General features: G+C 33.6%; 2 protein-coding genes across 3 annotated transcripts; one reads left to right on the plus strand and one right to left on the minus strand.

Annotated features, from left to right (window-relative positions):
* Positions 1 to 1,048: 1,048 nt before the first annotated feature.
* On the minus strand, positions 1,049 to 7,146 carry LOC145631680 (uncharacterized). Of its 2 annotated transcripts, none has more exons than XM_081683824.1 (6): positions 6,986 to 7,146; positions 5,700 to 6,576; positions 2,889 to 4,414; positions 2,581 to 2,700; positions 2,324 to 2,495; positions 1,049 to 2,208 (listed from the first exon to the last, which is right to left on the minus strand). In XM_081683824.1, exons 2-6 carry the CDS (start codon positions 6,517 to 6,519, stop codon positions 1,247 to 1,249), a joined length of 3,600 nt encoding a protein of 1,199 aa, XP_081539950.1. In that variant the 5' UTR covers positions 6,520 to 6,576; positions 6,986 to 7,146; the 3' UTR covers positions 1,049 to 1,246. The 2 variants fall into 2 exon arrangements, with proteins under 2 accessions (XP_081539950.1, XP_081539949.1); XM_081683823.1 differs by having other exon boundaries at positions 5,700 to 6,580.
* Positions 7,147 to 9,390: 2,244 nt separating this feature from the next.
* LOC145631681 (ABC transporter F family member 4-like) lies at positions 9,391 to 13,301 on the plus strand. Its single transcript, XM_081683825.1, has 2 exons — positions 9,391 to 9,483; positions 10,876 to 13,301. The coding sequence occupies exon 2, from the start codon at positions 10,887 to 10,889 to the stop codon at positions 13,032 to 13,034; it is 2,148 nt and encodes a 715-aa protein (XP_081539951.1). The 5' UTR covers positions 9,391 to 9,483; positions 10,876 to 10,886; the 3' UTR covers positions 13,035 to 13,301.
* The last annotated feature ends 5,826 nt before the right edge of the window (positions 13,302 to 19,127 follow it).

Below are 19,127 nucleotides of genomic sequence, written 5' to 3' on the forward strand. Positions count from 1 at the left end.
ATAATTTTTACAGCAACAAAGAATATGATCACTATTGGAATCCATATACATTTTGAAATGAACAAATTAATAATGATCCATTATTCCACTGCCAAAAGTTTTGGTAAAATTATTACTCAAGAAGCATATAAACCATAAAAAAACAGCTAATAATTCCACTAATGATAATTAGTTCCTACTATAATTACTTCCTACATAGCATTCTGTTATTGGTTAGCTAGCTAGTTCTCTACCCTCATTTATATAGCCTCATCCCCTTTCATTTTTTCATTACTTTGATTTTTTTTTTTTTTTCTTGTTTTTTGGCTGAATACAAACTTGGTAAGCTATTTCTACATTAGATTTTAAGTACATTTGGTTCATAATTAAATATGTAGTAACCCTACCACAGTTAGCACCTTTTAGTAAACTTAAAATTAAGACAAATTTCTTTATAATGAACATGATTGTGACCAAAGAACTAACCCTCTTATGAGGCAAACACACATTAAGTAATTTTAGTTGAAAAGAGATACTGCCATTTTTAGTAAATTAGATTTTTTTTTATCTTTTAATGTTTAGGGTTTCCAATGTAAAAAAAAAAAAAATAAATAAAATAAAATAAAAAAAATAAAAAAAATTTACTCCTTACTAGTTAATTACGAAGTAAATGGAGGCTATGGAGCTATAGAATATCTGAAAATGTTCGAATTTCTCCCTTCAACCAGAATTAATATTCTTCTTCTATACGTAATAATAATATATATAAAGGAAACATTTTTTAGAAGTCATTCCGTGCATCACATAAGCAAAGACCTTATTTTGACCGATGAAAAAAAAACATAATATTTTATTTTAGAATTAAAAAAAAAAAAAAAAAAATCAAAGACATTATGGTTGATAATAATTTGTATAAGGGTTACCCGCGAAACCCTTATACAAATTATCAACCATGGCAAAGTCACAACTAGAGTACCTTTCTGAAACCCCTTTTTGCAGAGTATATATTCAAACAAGCATAATCCATGCAGTAGAAAGTTTGATAATTGGACACAAAATGTACGAACAATTAGACATTAAAGTTAGTATATATCCAAACAAGCATAATCCACGCAATAGAAAGTTTGATAATCCAAGACGTGCAATCACTTATTACAAACTTAAAAGAAAAGAAAAAAAAGGTTCTGGAGGTAACTAATTACTATGTACAAGCGACTTTAAAACGTGCAAGGGAGGACAAGTGAGATCGAAGGCATCAATCCTGTTTTCAGACATCACGGCTAGAGACATGTTCCCAGTCTGCTGATGAAGAGCAGTCGTTATCATACCAGCCCTCGAAAATCACACTGTTCTTGACAATTGGAGCTAATGCCTGATCACTGACACCATTCACACCAATTTTGAGTATATTTACATCTTCATCCTCAGTCAATTCAGGATATGGCCCAAAAGAGGTTATCTTGATGTTCAAGTCCTGCTGCGAACCACCCATTTTTTCAGTTCCATCCTCAGCAACTGCTGTACTTGGAGTTGAATCATTGATCATGGGGTTTGAATGATTCATACGACTTTGTATGATCCGGAACCTAGCCATAACAGAGGCCTCGTTTTCATCAGTAACACCCAATGAGTTAGACAGTTGGGAATCCGTAAAAGCCTTATCTGGGATGGAGAAACTATTGCCAGGCAGATAGTTTTCATCTCCTGGTGACTGTTCGCCATCGTAGTTTGTGTAATCTGAGTTGCCATCCCGACACTTCAAAATTTGATACCCACCAAAAACAGTATCAAGATCACTTTCTTTGGTAGTCATACCTGAAGCATTTATACCATTGCCTGAATCATACAAACTCGAAGGACACTTGTATTCACTAGAAGATTGTTTGCTCTCATTATTCAGAGAGTCTAAGCAACCAACACGATTCCTAAGGATTTGATATCTGGCCATAACATCAGTGACAACATCATTGGCATGGCTGGCAGTGAGTGAATCGTCAGAGTCATCTCCAGAGGCACCTGGTTTAGAAAGACAAGGCGATGGAAAATTGGTTTCCTTTTTGGTTGATCCTGACCTTTCATGTTCAGAGACATGTGAGCCCCCTACCTGTAGATTTGTAGTATGGAAGAACCCTGTGTGATTATGATGGCTGGTTGTAGTAGACTTTGGGCATTCACTAATTAGCGGGGATTTTTTATCCTCATTTGCTAATTCATCGGCCCTATGTAAATCTGCAAAAACATCAGAGCTCATAGGGATATTTCTATCTGCAACATACTTCCAATCACTTTGAGCAACAATATTAAACTAGATTACCAAACACAATGAACTGAAGATAAAACTTACCTTTTGTTCCATCATGGATCCTCTTCATCTCGGTCTTCATACGAAGAAAGCGAGCTTTAGCAGTCATGACACAGAGTGAAGCTTCCGCTTCAAGCCACAGATTTCTATATAAAAGTTTTTGCTGGTCTATATCCTCCTCTTCAAGATTCTCAGAAAGAAGCTTCTTTACAGCCTGTAACCAAAAATTGCTGTTATTTAAAACTAACAAAATCTCCTCAATTATATTCTCTTTAAATCCTAAATCTAATGAAGCATACCTCCGTCATATTAGCATCCCCGAATGGAATTCTATCATCCTTTACAGAAACATTATCCAAAATCCCCGCAGTTGTCCCACCAAACCTCACAGAAGCAGCAAATGCTTCAGCATCATTCACCTGAGACCCACACTAAGCAGCATAAGCAACTCAATTATAGAATACTGAACAACATTATTGAACTTCAGGATAATAGATTATCCAAGAGAAAGAGCATAGTAGGGATATCCTAGTCCTCATGCATAGGGAGACAAGTTTCTTCCAGATCATGGAAAATATAACTACAACAGAATGCAAAAGCAACATACCATCTGACCAGCAGGAAAATCTTTCTGGAGATAAGAGTCTGGTGAAGAAAGCACATTAGTATGTCCAGTCATTGTTAACATGGAAGCATTAAGATTGTTGATGATCTGCTTAATGGCTACAGATTGCATCCCTGCAACTTCAACTTGATTATTTAGGATGTAGCACCGAAGTATTTCTGATAGATTCATCATTGTTCTCAGCAGAACATTAACATCAATTCTTGAATCAGGACCTTCACTGGCTGACTTTACACTGGCTTCATTTTCAGGAAGTGAATTATTGCGATTAATGTCAATATTTGATGGCAAACCAGACAGACTCTTTGCAGCTGCAGGAGTACCCTTCCCACTTTTTTCAGAAGAGGGATTTGCTGAAACATTTCTTGCAGATGACAAGTCTCCTTTAAGATTGAGTTGTGCAGTCAGAGAATGTTTTAGGTCTGACACTGCTTTTGATTTGTTCATCATACCACATTCCATGACAGAAGCATGGCAATCATCAGCAGATTGAAGGCCATCTCCAGTATTAAGATCAAAGCAATAGGATTTTGGGTTCTTCACAATACCAATATCTTCATTGCCATTTGATGAGCAATCCAGGGCTGAAGGCCTCTCTAAGGAAGTTGCCTCAATTACTTTTCCAGAGTAAAAATCTTTAGAAGCAGAAGCATTATAAAAAAAGCTCTTATTCTGGAGATCCTGAGAACTCAAACTTCTGCATCTATCTATTTTCTTTGCAAAAACATCAGAAGCCACACTTTCAGAGCGCCCAAATGGTGAAAATTGGGATGAAGCTCCTTTCCAGCATGGTGAATCTTCAGCAGGGTTATGGCCATCAGACCCCCCAGAATGTTTCTCTATAGAATACACAGCTTCAGCATCACTAGCATCCATGTTTAAACCATCTAAATTTAATTCATGAGGTAGTTCAGGTGAAAATTTCCTTTTCTCAGAAACAACTTTGTCATCAAATCTATTATCTGCAGTTTCTCTTATTTGGCAAGAGGATGCTGCTGTTGAGGAGGGGACAGGTCTTCTAATTCTAATGCTCGAATGGCGTTTTGAGCCAACTGGCATCTGAGGCTCCATTTGATAAGAGTTATACCCAGCAGCAGAGTTACTTTGGTTGGCTGAATCAATGCCCATAGAATCCACATTAGCACCTGATAGAGTACTTTGCACTAAAGAGCTGCTCCCACCATACGGTAATTTAGACACAGTCATGGGGAAAGTGTTGTTGGTTGATGGACGACCAAACATATAATAGCCTGTTTGGCTGAAGTGGTCCTCGGGTGAAGAACTAATCGCCTTTTGAGGGCCACAGAAACTTGTAATTGATTCCAGGACTGGTTCCTGAAGATGAGGGCTTTCTTTAGTGACGGATGCTGTTCGTGCTCTTGAGCAATCAGATGATAACTTACAATCTAGCTGATTTATCCCAAGGCTTCCCAGACTATATCCTCCCCCAAAGATATCGAAGCAGTTATCTTTAGCAGTAGAGACTTGCCCATGTAAACCACAAGCCCCTGAATATAAGAACAGCAAATATCACTGATCACAAAGATATCAAGGATTTAGCATTATATATACCAAGAAGATATAATGTTGAAAGATATTCAAAAGACTTATCATGACTGTTTGGTTTCTCATGGCCAAAAGAAAACTATAACCAACAAGCTTTCACATTTTAATGGTACACTAAAAAGCATTCATGTGTTTCTGAGAAACATGCTTCCCGTTGCTATGATAGATTCATAGATACCAAAATTAGCATGGTTTCATAAGCTAACAACATGTAAAGTGATTTGGGAAAGGAAATAAAAACCCTTGATGGTCAATTTTTAAAAATAAACCAATTTTGTCCACCTCAGTGATCACTAGCACGAAAAAACAGTAGAATACTTTGATCAACATCATCATCACTACCCCAATCCCCAGTGCTAACAAAGCTCCCTCTCTAAGCTGGGTAAAAGGGGTATAATGTTGGACACTCATATACATATATTCTTACCCCATGAGAACAATAGATTGTTTCCAGTTGACACTGCTGAAAATCTGAAATACAGCAGCTGTCTTGTACTCCACAATGACTTATTTTAATAAGTCCATTTAAATCCAAAACTCAAAAAATATAGGATATTTAACTCCTAGAACAGAATCTTAACAGCTGCTGTTTAAAAAAACACTAATCCCACCATAACACAGATACAAAACTAAAACTATCAGGGCTGAATCAGAAGATCTCAGCCACAATAATAGCTCGAAAAATGTAAAGTATGGAAATACACTGGCCCCAGCATTCCACCAACATCAGTACTGAGATTTAGCAAGGTGCCTAGACTATGTCAAAGCAAGCTATACAATTTACTAAATACCTTGCCAACATCACAACTAGTACGAAAATTCAGAGACATTAAGAGAGCAAGAGAAAAGGTAATATTGATCACTTAAAAGCCAAACAACATCAAATTTGGTAAGAGGTCATGTTATATAAAAGTTACAGGACAAAAGGCCGGGAATAACATAAACATAACACCATATGTATAAAGCAACAGTAAACTTTCTCATTCATATCTAATCACAATTGACCCATTCCCAAGTAAATTTAAAAAAATTCCTGATTATACCCTTTCTACTTGTTCGGTCATTCAACTTCACTAGCAACAATTAATAAGCCATAAACAACAAAGAACAAGCCAACGAAAAAAAGAAGTCGACTCTCACTAGCATTAAAAATGCTAATCCTAGAACAGAACACCATGGCATTGAAATGGTCTACAAGAACATGCAAAGAAGAATGGAGTAAAATACCTTGATTTGAAGTCTTGTTGCTCACATCACCAAACAGATTATTGCTGTTGCTTCCACTAGCAAAAGAATGACCGTTGATGTCAACAGAAGATTGACTCTTGTTATTCCCATCAACAAGAGGACTCTTGTTGTTGGATAGCTTTGAACTATTTAAGTCCTTCGAGACAAATCCCTGGGTATAATCAGTCCATTTGCCATGATCATTCTCATTCAATCCACTCCAGGAAACCCCCCACTTTGATTTATATCTTCCATCACCAGATATAGCTTGTGTGTGATCAACTTGAGCAGAACCACGTCCGCTCAAATGAGCAGATAGCAAGTCATAACTTGGCCCATTACCAACCCCCAAACCCAAGTATTCATCTTTCTGGGGTGGAGGAGAAACATATGGAGGATAATAAGGCTTTGCAGCCTCATCAGTCTTTGTGGTTGGAAAAGGTTCATACGGAAAGGGGTCATATGCAGGCACGGAATTAGTGTTACCATAATAAACACTGGCAGACGAACTGCTGGATTGGGGGTCTCGGTACCCATACATGTGAGCTGAAGATGAGCAATTGGTATTAGTAACCACAGACTCAGTTGCTACAGAGTTTGGTCCAGAGTTAGACGACGAAGACGAGTTCCAGAAGTGGCCAGGAGTGGGATCAAAGCAAGTACCATACACAGGCACATCAGGATAATTCACCGACGTGTTCGTTGAATTCGGCTTCAAAAGGAATTTATCAACCTTAAACGGGGGAGCTAAGGGTGAAAGATTAGATGATGATAAAGATCCTCCAACCCTATATGCTCCTGACCCAGAAGAAGTCATCATATCTTATAAAAATCTTCAAAATTCACACTTATTTCTTAGTCTTCCAGCATATGATTCCTTCCTTCATCCAACCAAATGCCCATCAAAATTAAATACCCAGAATCAGGAAATAAATCATCAACAACCAAAAACAAAATAATTAAGCAGAACACTATCTACAAACTGAATTAGAAACCCCAAAAAAGAAAAAGGCAAAATCTTTTAGAATCAAAGAGATTAACATGATTACACTATAATCTGATAAATTTGAGAAAACCCCATCAATAATCAACCTAAGATTAGGGTTTAGCAGACAATTAATTCCCTAATATAACAAAACCTAAAAATCTCACAACACCTAAAATCCATATTAAATCAGATATTTAAAACGCACAAAAATATCAAGAACAATGAAATTAATCAAAATCATTCAAAATCAAAACTTGAAAAATAAAATCAACAATTCATACAATAAATTAGGGATAACCTGAAGATTGATCGATGAACCCACAAAACTACGTCGTTGGATGCTCTCTTTTTCTTCTTCTTTCTCTTTAACCCAGTCACTCTGTTTATGCAATTGGCATCAATTTTTCTTTTTGTTTGGGTTTTTTTGACTCCATTTTTTTTTATTATTATTTTTATTTATTTGTTTTACGCCACAGTCTATGGACCTCTATTTGTCAATTCAGATTTTCAACCACGTGTCGGTGGTTGAAATTTTTATTTAATTTTTTTTTTTCTTATAATTTTTTTTTTTCTGATCTTTTATTTGAGAACGAGATAAAGTGATAAACCCATAGAAGTAATACAAGTATACAAAGTAGTTGGTGATCAATCAATTGTACAAGTACAATTTTGAAATTCCACATTTTTTGTATTGGAAAATAATTGCACGTTTGACAATAATGAGATTTTGCTTGAGTTTGATTAGATAGTTAGAAAGAAAAATGATATGTAAAGAGTATATAAGAAATTTATTAAGGAGAGTTAAAAAGGATTATTAGGCATTAATAACATTAATGTATGCATGATTTGTTATAAATTCAATACATTTTAGGATTGAATATGTACTAATCTATATGCATAATCTATAAGTTAATCTATGCATGATTTGTTAAATTCTATACATTTTTAGGAAATATATTTGGTAATTATGCAATGTCCAGCGTTATATGCATAGCCATTAATAGAATAAGGAAATGATGTACATTTTTGGTAGTTATAACCATCATATAATATAATTATCATATAACTATAACTAATATATAAAGCTAAACTTTTAGCCAGGTCACAAGGCAGCGACACTTGGCATTTTAACTTTTCGCCAAGTGTCGCGCCACCTTGGATAGATTTAAATAGATTTCATATGATAAAAAAAACCGTTTAATTAAGTGTCGCGCCACCTTAGATATATTTCATAAGATAAAAAAATATAGGTAAGAATTCTATTTTCAATCAAACTAGGATAGAATTTTAGAATAAGATTATTAGTTTAGAGTTATATTTTCGATAAAATACCAAATAATTAATTAATAATTAGGCCACAAGACAACATCATTTAGCATTTTAATTTTTCGCCAAGTATCGTACCACGTTGGATAAACATAGATTGACTTTGTAGAAAAAAAAAAAAGTTAATTTAGAATTCTATTTTCAATTTAAAAGTTAATTTATAATTCTATTTTAAAGTTAAAAGTTAATTTTATCTTAAAAGTCCATAAACTACCCGGGCATCGTCGGGGCACAAAACTAGTTAATATATAAAGCTAAACTTTAAGAGTTTAAATCATGTCACGAGATAACGACCCTTGATTTTTCAGTTTTTCGACAAGTGTTGTGCCCACATAGGCGATAATTATTTATTAATATGACACCTAGGATTTATTTGATTTTTTTTTTTAAATTTTTTTTTTTTGTAGAATAGGATAAAAAAAAAAGTTGGTTTTTGAAATCTATTTTCATTAAAATTTGGATAGATACAAATCCATACAATGGTAAAGACTAGAATAGACCCGGTCTACAATAACTTATTGTACACTCAACCTTCTAGTATACCTTACGAATTATACGAAATGTGATTATATTACTACAAAAGTGATTCCAACTGTTATGTAAATGTTTCACTAAAAAAGTGAATTTATCATTATAAAAAGTAACAAATAGTAAATTACATCAGTCAAAATATGATTTTTAAATTTTATCATCCTAAAGATAATTATATAATCTCATTAAATGATTTACTATGAGATTATATAATTCAAAATATGACTCACAAAAAGATAATTATATAATAAAAAAATGTGATTATATCATCCAAAATGTGATTATATTATTTGAAAGTGTCAAATTTTGAGTCTACAATAATTTATTGTAGATACAAGACCAACTAAGATACAATAGGATATGTTTCAAAAAAAAAAAGATACAATAGGATAAAAAAATTATTTTAAGTTTTATTTTCAATAAAACTTTTGGTTTAGAATTTTATTTTCAATAAAATACTAATATTTCTATACAAATAAGGGAAGTGAAATTTCTTAGAAATTTTGAGTTCCCACAAAATTTAGGAATCCATGAATTTTTTATTTTTTTTTTTGACACCAGGAATCCATGAATTTAACTATACCAATTCTCATAATTTTACTATTCATAAGAAGTTCTAATTTCCATGTGAACTAAACTTCATCTCATCACTTAAAATCTTATCCTAACCCCAAAAATATTACGGAGTAGCAAAAATACTTGGAAAACAAAAAACCCCTCTTTTTAGAGCCCAAAACTAAAGTTGAATGCAAATTCAACTTAAACTGAATGCAAATTCCTTGGGCCCAACGGAACAATAGCTATTACAAAAGTCTAAATCCAATATGAAATCTCTATCACTTGTATAAAACGCACCAGAGAATAAAACACACTTTTGTTCTCAACTTCATCTGCTCTCATTGCTATCCATTTTGTCTTCCTAAAACTGCCGACTTTCTGGTAACTTTTTCTCTTCTTTCGTTTCTTTTCTTGTTAATTTCATTTTACCCTTCTTGAATCTCTGCTGATTTGGATTTGTTCAAGCTATTATTATACGAATTTATGTTTGTTATCAAATTTAATTGGGTTTTTTTTTTTTCCCTTGTGATTTGTGGATTCAAATTCAATTGGGAATTTTGTGATTATTTTGAGATTTTTTTTTGTTGTAACCAATATTGATTATGTGATGTGATTTAGATGCTTCCTTGTCTGCAACTTATACTTCGTCTTTTCGTAATATAGTCGTATCGGATCTTGTTATAATTCTATAATTGACTCGGTGTATGTTTCCAAAATATCAACTTTTTATACTCGTAGTTTTTGATTGTTGAGATTTAAAGATATTTCGCAGTTGAAATTATGGATTGGCAAGTGTAAAATTAGAAGTGTAGCAAGTATTAAGAAACGGAGGAAGTATGCCATAGCTCACGGGCTATATCGGTTTTCACTGATCTCCATTGTTTGGAAGGCTAGCTCAGTGCAATTTAGAGTTGATTTAGAATATTTGAAGAATTGGTGATGTAGCAGTGTAGCCTGTGTAGGTGCTGAATTTGCAATCACTAGGATAGGATTTGTAGTGCCCTTTAGGTTTATCTTTTGAGAGTTTGGGACTGTAAGTCTTTAAACTAAGGATTGGTATCTCAAATAAATTTGTTCTCGTATTTTTATGATGTTTCGAGGATTGTAGCAATGATGAAATCTTAATTACAGCAAATGGGATTGTGTGTTTCAATAGCCTTTGTTTTTTTTTGTTGGTAGAGAACAAGAAATCATTTGTACGTATAGTGAATGACTATCCATTTGTCTTGTTGGAGTTATCGTTTCAATGGAAAAGAAAAAATGTGATAATTCAGTCAGGTGGGATCTTGTTATAGTTGATTCGGCGAATATTATTAAATACTCCCTTTGTCCCCCTTTTTTTGCACCCACTTTATGACTCACATGGTACAAAAAAAGGGACAGAGGGAGTATCAACTTTTTAAAGCTTTTAATTGCTGAAAATTAGAGATATTCATAGTTGATATCACGAATTGGTAATTGTGAAAATGAAAGTGTTGCATGTAATAAGTAACGGAGGAAGTATGCCTTAGCAAAACATATGCCTTGACTCACGAGCTATATCGATTTTTGACATGGTTGAGGAAGATTAGCTCAGTGCAGTATAATTGTATACGGTTAAGATTTAAAATATTTAGATAGTTGGTGATGTAGCAGTGTAGCTGCTGAATTTGCAATTACTAGGATCTGAAGTGCCCTTTAGCCCTTTAGGTTTATATGTTATGATTGCAAGTCTTCAAACTAAGGGTTGGTATCATACAAATAGTGAATGACTGGCCCATTTTTTTGTTGCAGTTATCGTTTCAATGGGAAAGAAAAAATCTGATGATGCCGGAACCACTTCGAAAGGTCAATCCAAAGAGGGGAAGAAAGAGAAGTTTTCTGTTTCAGCCATGCTTGCTAGCATGGATGAAAAGCCGGACAAAACAAAAAAGGCATCTGTGTCTAGTAAGCCCAAGTCAAAAGCCCCTCCAAAAGTCTCATCTTATACTGATGATATAGATCTTCCTCCATCAGATGACGATGATGACTATAACTCAGAAGAAGAGAAGCAAAGCTCTTTATTGCAGAAGCCAGAACCCAAGTTGGTTGAAGCTTCTATAACTGATAAAGAGCTGAAGAAACGAGAGAAAAAAGAAATGATGGCTGCTCAAGCTGCTGAGCTGGCAAAAAGAGAGGCCTTGAGGGATGATCGTGATGCATTCACTGTTGTCATTGGAAGCCGGGCTTCTGTCCTTGAGGGCGGAGATGATGCTGATGCTAATATCAAAGATATTACAATAGAGAACTTTTCCGTCTCTGCTCGAGGAAAAGAACTCCTAAAGAATACATCAATAAAAATTTCTCATGGAAAGAGGTATGGTTTGATTGGACCAAATGGGATGGGGAAATCTACCCTTTTGAAGCTTTTGGCGTGGAGAAAAGTTCCAGTACCTAAAAATATAGATGTTTTACTGGTAGAACAAGAGATAATCGGTGATGATAGATCAGCACTTGAAGCAGTTGTTTCAGCCAATGAAGAATTGGTGAGACTCAGGAAAGAGGCTGCAGCTTTGCAGAATGCTTCTTCTGCAGAGGATGGTGCCAATGATGATGATGGTGGGGATGATGCAGGAGAGAGACTTGCTGAATTGTATGAGCAGCTGAATTTGTTGGATGCAGATGCTGCTGAGGCTCAGGCATCTAAAATTTTAGCTGGTTTAGGGTTCACAAAGGATATGCAGGAGCGTCCTACCAAGTCATTCAGCGGAGGATGGAGAATGAGAATCTCACTAGCTAGGGCACTATTTATGCAACCTACTCTTTTGTTGCTTGATGAACCAACCAACCATCTTGACCTTAGAGCAGTTCTTTGGTTAGAAGAGTATTTATGCCGATGGAAAAAAACTCTTATTGTTGTTTCTCATGATCGCGATTTCCTCAACACTGTCTGTAATGAGATTATACATCTTCATGATATGAAGCTTCAATTATACAGGGGTAATTTTGATGATTTTGAGAGTGGATATGAACAGCGTCGAAAAGAGATGAATAAAAAGTATGAAGTATATGAAAAGCAATTGAAAGCTGCTAAAAGATCAGGAAACCAGGCTCAGCAGCAGAAAGTGAAGGAGAGAGCAAAGTTTGCAGTAGCAAAAGAAGTATCCAAGAAAAAATCAAAAGGAAAAGTGGATGAAGATGAAGCAGTGCAAGAAGCTCCAAGCAAATGGAGAGATTACACAGTGGAGTTTCACTTCCCAGAACCCACTGAGCTCACTCCTCCACTCCTTCAGCTCATTGAAGTCAGTTTTAGCTACCCTAATCGACCTGATTTTAGGCTTTCAGATGTTGATGTTGGTATTGATATGGGTACCCGTGTTGCTATTGTGGGGCCCAATGGTGCTGGAAAATCTACCCTGCTCAATCTTTTGGCAGGCGATTTGAGCCCAACTGAAGGCGAGGCCAGGAGGAGCCAGAAACTGAGGATAGGAAGGTATTCGCAGCACTTCGTTGATCTTTTAACAATGGATGAAAACCCTGTTCAATATCTCCTCCGTTTACACCCCGATCAAGAAGGGATGAGCAAGCAAGAAGCTGTCCGAGCTAAGCTTGGGAAATTCGGGCTTCCTAGTCATAATCACCTTACCCCAATTGCAAAATTATCTGGAGGCCAAAAATCCCGGGTGGTTTTTACTTCCATTTCAATGTCAAAGCCCCATATACTGCTGTTAGATGAACCCACAAATCACTTGGATATGCAGAGTATTGATGCACTTGCAGATGCACTAGATGAGTTCACCGGGGGTGTTGTGTTGGTTAGTCATGATTCACGGCTGATTTCACGTGTTTGTGAGGATGAAGAAAAGAGCCAGATCTGGATCGTCGATAATGGGACAGTGAGAACGTTTCCTGGAACATTTGAGGAGTATAAGGAGGACCTCCAGAAGGAGATCAAGGCTGAAGTTGATGACTGAAGAACGCTTCCTGTACATTGTACTATATATCCTGTTTTAGCTCCTCATTACACCCAAGTCAGAGGCTTCAATATGATGATCTGTATGAATATTATCTCTCATATCTGCTTCTAGTTTCATTTGAAGCAGATAATTTTTCTTTTTTGGTTTTCCATCTTTTGATTTTCTTTGTTTACCTCTTTTCTACGGAAGTTACTCTTTTTTGAACGAGTGTTATTGTATAAGACGCACGATTTTACTGAATAATCAATTGAACTTATGGAGTTATATTTTTGTAAACGAGCAATCGTGTAACAAGACACGCAAAGCTAGTACTGTATCATCATCATCTCAACTTCTTATTTCCTTTTAAAGCTCTGTCAACTTATAATCTTATTTGAATCTAACCTGTTTTATTGAAAGGCAAGCACTGGTGTACGGCAAATCTAGGCCAGAGGCAGCGCGATAGTTAGTACTTGTAACTGCTAGTTATGTGAAACAATGTAGCAAGTTATGCATCGGTTGAAGAATCCGAAGCAAAGGCATATGAAGGCACAAATGATAAGCCGATTATGGGGACAGTGTCAAACAGGGCTTGGCCCTGCATGTCGTCCTCGCCGTTAGATGTATGTCATGCAACATTAATGTAGAGTTGGCCAAGAGGAGAATGAAGATGTTCATTACCACAATATTTTGAAAAACAGCAATGTCACATGGACTGCCTTGTTACCACACATTGTATCTACATTAAAGTGCACTTCAAATCCAAGGAAAATTATTGTCATGTCTAACATATTGGGCTAATGATTTCTAATATCACTAAAAGTTAATGGGATTGAGTACATCATAAGGATATTCAATGAGTTAATAATAATGTTTTGGCTACTTCTAAAAAGAGTAAACTTACCCGTTTACTAATGAATTAATGATAATGAATCGATTTGTCATTTTCTAGGTTTAATTGTTAAAGAATGTTTATCTACTCTAATTACTCGACTTATTGAAAGGGAGGTGTGTAATTTTGGCTTCCCAAAAAACAAGTTAGTCACCCAAACCAGTTTTACCAAGAGCAACCAAATGAACTACTCAAATCCTTAAAATAGTGAAAGTGAAGGATAGCTCAAGTGGTTAGCTACTAGAGCTTTAATTTCCTCTCGATTCCAGGTGATCTTAAGATCGATTGTCATCACTCGCCCTTATATATGGCTCTCTAAAAAAAAATCGTATTGAATAGCATACTTGTATTATTTAGGAATCCAACGATTAATTGATCAAAATAATGTGGTCTTAAGACTCTTAACACATCTTCAATTCTAAGATACATGCACTCTTCAATTTGGAACTATCAACCATACTTCTATACTTGGCTTCCATCCAAAGCTATGGTTTAAGGAGTAACATTTAACTAACTTGTCAGTTTGTAGAGATGTAGAATTCAATTTTTTGCCATAAGAGTACGTGATGAATTGGCAAGGGAAAACAATAATAAAAATAAGATTAATTACAAAGTGATGCTAATATAATGAAGAACCAGTAATTTACAATTTGTAAGAGAGTTTGACCACGTAAAAGATCGAGGAGATTACATTTCAATCAAAAACATCTTAGCTATTCTTAATTAGCATCAAAACTATGTACTACGGTAAACTCATAATTACTGAGTTAATACTGATCTTCATGAGATGAAACCATAACCTTATTTTAAAGTAAAGTAAATGGTATCACAAATCATCCCAATAAAAAAGAATTTGAACAAGTATACCTCTAAATTTTTGATGGATAATATGATCAAATACAACACTTATTGTATCATATTAAGAAAAAAATGAATGAATAATTCAGACAATAAAAAATGAACCAACAACTAAATAAACATAACCTTAAGAGATGAAAAAAAAAAACACCATTCATGGCTATTTCATCATCAAAAATAAACAATGAAAGAAGGTGAGCCTTCAGAAATGGGAGACCATGATGAAGAAGACGGGGAAGAAGAAGAAGACGACGAAGGCGACGACCGCCTTCTAGCATCCAACTCAAGCCTCATCCTTGCAAGAACAGCCCTGTATTGTTCAAGGAGCTCAGCAACAACACCCAACTGCATCATCTTTCAAATTTTTTCTTGTTTTTCTTTCTTCCTTGCAATATGTAATAAGAAGCAATAGAGGGTAGTTTGCCAAATCAATGTGAGTTTGGTGGAGCAATTTGTGGGGCTTTTTTTTCTTGTGGCAAAATGTCATACACACATGAATTTATATACACTTCATAAGGTATGGTCAAATTTTGGAAAAACAACTTTCATTTTCGTTGTTACCCTTTTTTTATTTTAATTTTGATAAATTGACGCGTAACATATTAGTATAATTAAATATAATATTGTAAAGTACTCTAACTCTCTTTAACAACTTCTATTTTTGATAATAAATTGATATAATCAATACAACATAGATTGTCAAGATCTTCAATCTAGAGAAAGTCACATAATCAACATAATTTTGTTGATTAAATTAAAACTACGCGTATAAATTTAGAGATATACACGAGTGTGATATTCATTAGTTAAATTGCGGAGAATATGGAGATATTTAATCAACATAAGTTGTTGTATGTCCCTTGGTCTAATTCGTCATGTACATCAAGTACTCCACTACATCCAAAATAATTAAGTTTTCTAATGATATTTGATTATTTTCTGTTTCAAAATAATAAATGTCACTTTCAATGTATAGAATAATTTCTTTTTTTTTTTGTTGATCAAAGACTTTTTTATTTTGCTTTATCCTTCTTCAATATTTTAAGTAAATCAAACCTAACATCTATGAATTTAAGCTAAGGCAAAAAAGAAAAAATGAAGAATATAGTAGAAGTCTTAGAATGACTTATTTAGGATTAGCTAAAGTGGATAGAATATCTTGATTGAGTATTAAGTTGATTAATTAGATATACATCATACATCTATCACAAAATTCACAAAAAAAGCCACCTTTTAAAAAAGCTTTATCATAATGTCGTTGATGGTTTGATAAACTGCCAAATGTATTGACTTTTTTTTTCTTTTTGATAATTTTAGCCGTCGGCATTGCTAATCATAGATTTATTATGCTTATGGATTTGTAAATAATAAAGGGTCCATCATAACTTACTAAAAAAATATTCGATTATTTCCTCATTTATTGATTAAATGAGCAAATAACCTCGGATGTACGGTACACCCGGTTGTATATAACAAATTCTAAAAATATTCTCTCGTTTTATATATTTTGATGTTCTTATTTAGAATCTTTCAATTATAGACAATTTAAGAATGCTTTTAATGTTTACAAAATATACTTTCTCAATTTTTAATGTTACTATTTAAAAATATTTTTTAATTTAATACACCCTCTCAATAATCATTTTTTTTAAGGCAAAAGCTAATGAGCGCCCCCGGGGCGTTAGATAAGAGAATTAAAAGTGGGAATATTAGAGTAAATTAACATTAATTACACCGAACGACGCGTGATTTTGTCATGTATTCCTAACTTAATACCCTTTCAACCAATATAATTATTCCTTATCTAACGCCCCAGGGCGCTCGTTAGTAAGATTTTTTTTTAAGTAAAAAATATATCTCGTGCATAAGTAAACACTTGTATTAGTCGTGGATAGTTTGCAGTTTACTTACGCGTTACGACGTTAGGGGTTAGGTCATTATCAATTCTTCAATTCACGTTTTTCTTTTGTATCTACAAAAGTCTCTTCTCATCTTTATTGGAGTACGTGGCATTTTGATATTAGTATACACTTGTAAAGCGTCAAAATTTTATCAAGTATATCTTTTTGCATTTCACACCAAGATTTGGATTAAGCCGATTAACTAATCATGCTTTAGTTCATTGGTCAAATATTTACATGTGACAATATTTTAAATTCCTTTCATAAAGATTAAGCCATTAAGTTTATTACAATGTAAATTGAAAGTTGATTAAGGTTTATCAAGAGAAATCTAGAAGGTAATTGATAATTTACGCCAAACTTAGCTTTCTAGTAGCACTTCGCAATGTTAAGTAACTAGCTAACGTTTTCCCCACAATTTCATGTCATTTTAACTTTATTTCATGAAATCATCTTTAACTTTAAAGTAAATAAGGGTATACTACAGGAAAATACAAGTTAATCTGCCAGATAAACGAATTTTTGTTAATCTGGTGGCATTTTTGTAAATATATTGAAAAAGCAGGGTAATTTATTCAGTACTTCTGATGAGCTGTCCAATTACTGTTTGCCTTTTGCTTTTACTGTTTGGTGAGAAAATTACACATGTACCCCTCAACTAATACATGAAAAGACTCATATACCCCTTCACTAGTAGTTGAAAAGACAATTATACCCCGTTTATCTGGGGAATTGACTGGGTATCCCTCGTATACTACTACTCTATTAGAATCCAATAAGTTCAGTTCAGTTCCTAGCTAATTTCCTTCTCTCGTAAAATATTCAATTCAGTTCCTAATTTCCTTCTCGCATAAAATATTTAGTTCAGTTCAACTCCAATCACCTCAGTTCAGTTCATTTCAACTCAAATTAGCTCAATTCATCACTTCAGTTGAGTTCAGTTCAACTCCAATCAATTTAGTTCAATTCAGTTCACTTCACTTCAGTTCAGTTCAATAAATTAGAACATACCCTAAAACCTTACTTGATGATGTTTTATCTTATATTATTGACTTATATTAGACTTCACTTGATGATATTTAGTTTACAAATACAATCAAAGATTGATGGAAGGTGAAGACTTGAAATAAAATACAATAAATTCTAATAATAATTTTAGATCAAATCACATTGGACCACAAAAAATAAGATTATTTCATGTGAGAAAAGTCAGAGATCATAAATTAAGTTAAAATATGATACTGATAGTTTGTTAAAAAGATAAATATTACTCCTTAAACTTGATAAAAATTAAGTGAAAAATGTTGAATTAAACTAAAATATTTGAATGTCACCCTTAATGGTGCAAGCTAAGCTATATATTTTTAAAATCAATACAAGTATTTTTTTGTTAAACTTAGTTCACAAATAATGTCCTCTGAATGATGATCAATAATAAGGTGAATTTCAACCATTAACTAAAGATTCCACTTAAGTTGATATTGTGACATATTTTAAGTTTTTAAAAGTAAGATTTAAGTTAGGAACGTCTTCTCGTAAAACCATGTTTGTAATTTTTTCCATTCATAAACGAGTTAATGATTTTGTATACCCTTATTTGCATTTATTTATTTCCTTTTTAATCTAATATATATCATATAACTAATATATATAAAGCTAAACTTTTAGCCAGACCACGAGACAGTGACACTTGGCGTTCTAATTTTTCGCCAAGTGTCATGCCACGTTGAATAGATTTAGATAGACTTCATAGGATAAAAAAAAAAAGTTTTGAATTCTATTTTGAATGAAATTTGGATAGAATTTTAGGATAAAATTGTTAGTTTAGAGTTTCCAATATTTTAGATGTATAAATTGAATTATAATTTTATTCAAAATAAAGTTTAGATTATAATTCTAAAAAATTATCATATAAATTTATTTTTTTATATTATAATATTTTTTGGAGCAGAGAAAGTAGTTCAAAACGTAAAACATCCATTTTTAATCTATACTAATCGGTTAAAATAGTATACTTCACAATCTAACATAATTTCATTACTACATATACCTATAAATTAGGGTTGGGTCATGTCATGAGTCATCTCGGATCGGGTCCTTAAGGTTACGAGTCAAGAAATGTTCAACCCTTGCCCAAAGTTTTGGAATGTAAATCGAACATTTTCATCTGTATTATTATTAGTCATTACATGCCTACTAGATAGCAAATCGTCATAAAAGAACATCAATTGCTAACTAATTTTGTATCAATATATATTTTAAAAAAATTATCTTAAAATTTAATAAACAACCCGGGCATCGCACGGGGCACAAAACTAGTATATATATAAAGGGGAGTTTTTTCCCGAGATTTTAGAGAGCCACGTAGGATCTAATTTTCTCAGCGCACCATGTAGGATTATAAATCTTAGTAGTAGCCAATTAAATAAGAGATTATTAATTTCTTTTAGAATTAAATAA

Source organism: Chenopodium album, chromosome 5, assembly GCF_948465745.1.
Source record: "Chenopodium album chromosome 5, dcCheAlbu1.1, whole genome shotgun sequence".
NCBI lineage: Eukaryota > Viridiplantae > Streptophyta > Magnoliopsida > Caryophyllales > Amaranthaceae > Chenopodium > Chenopodium album.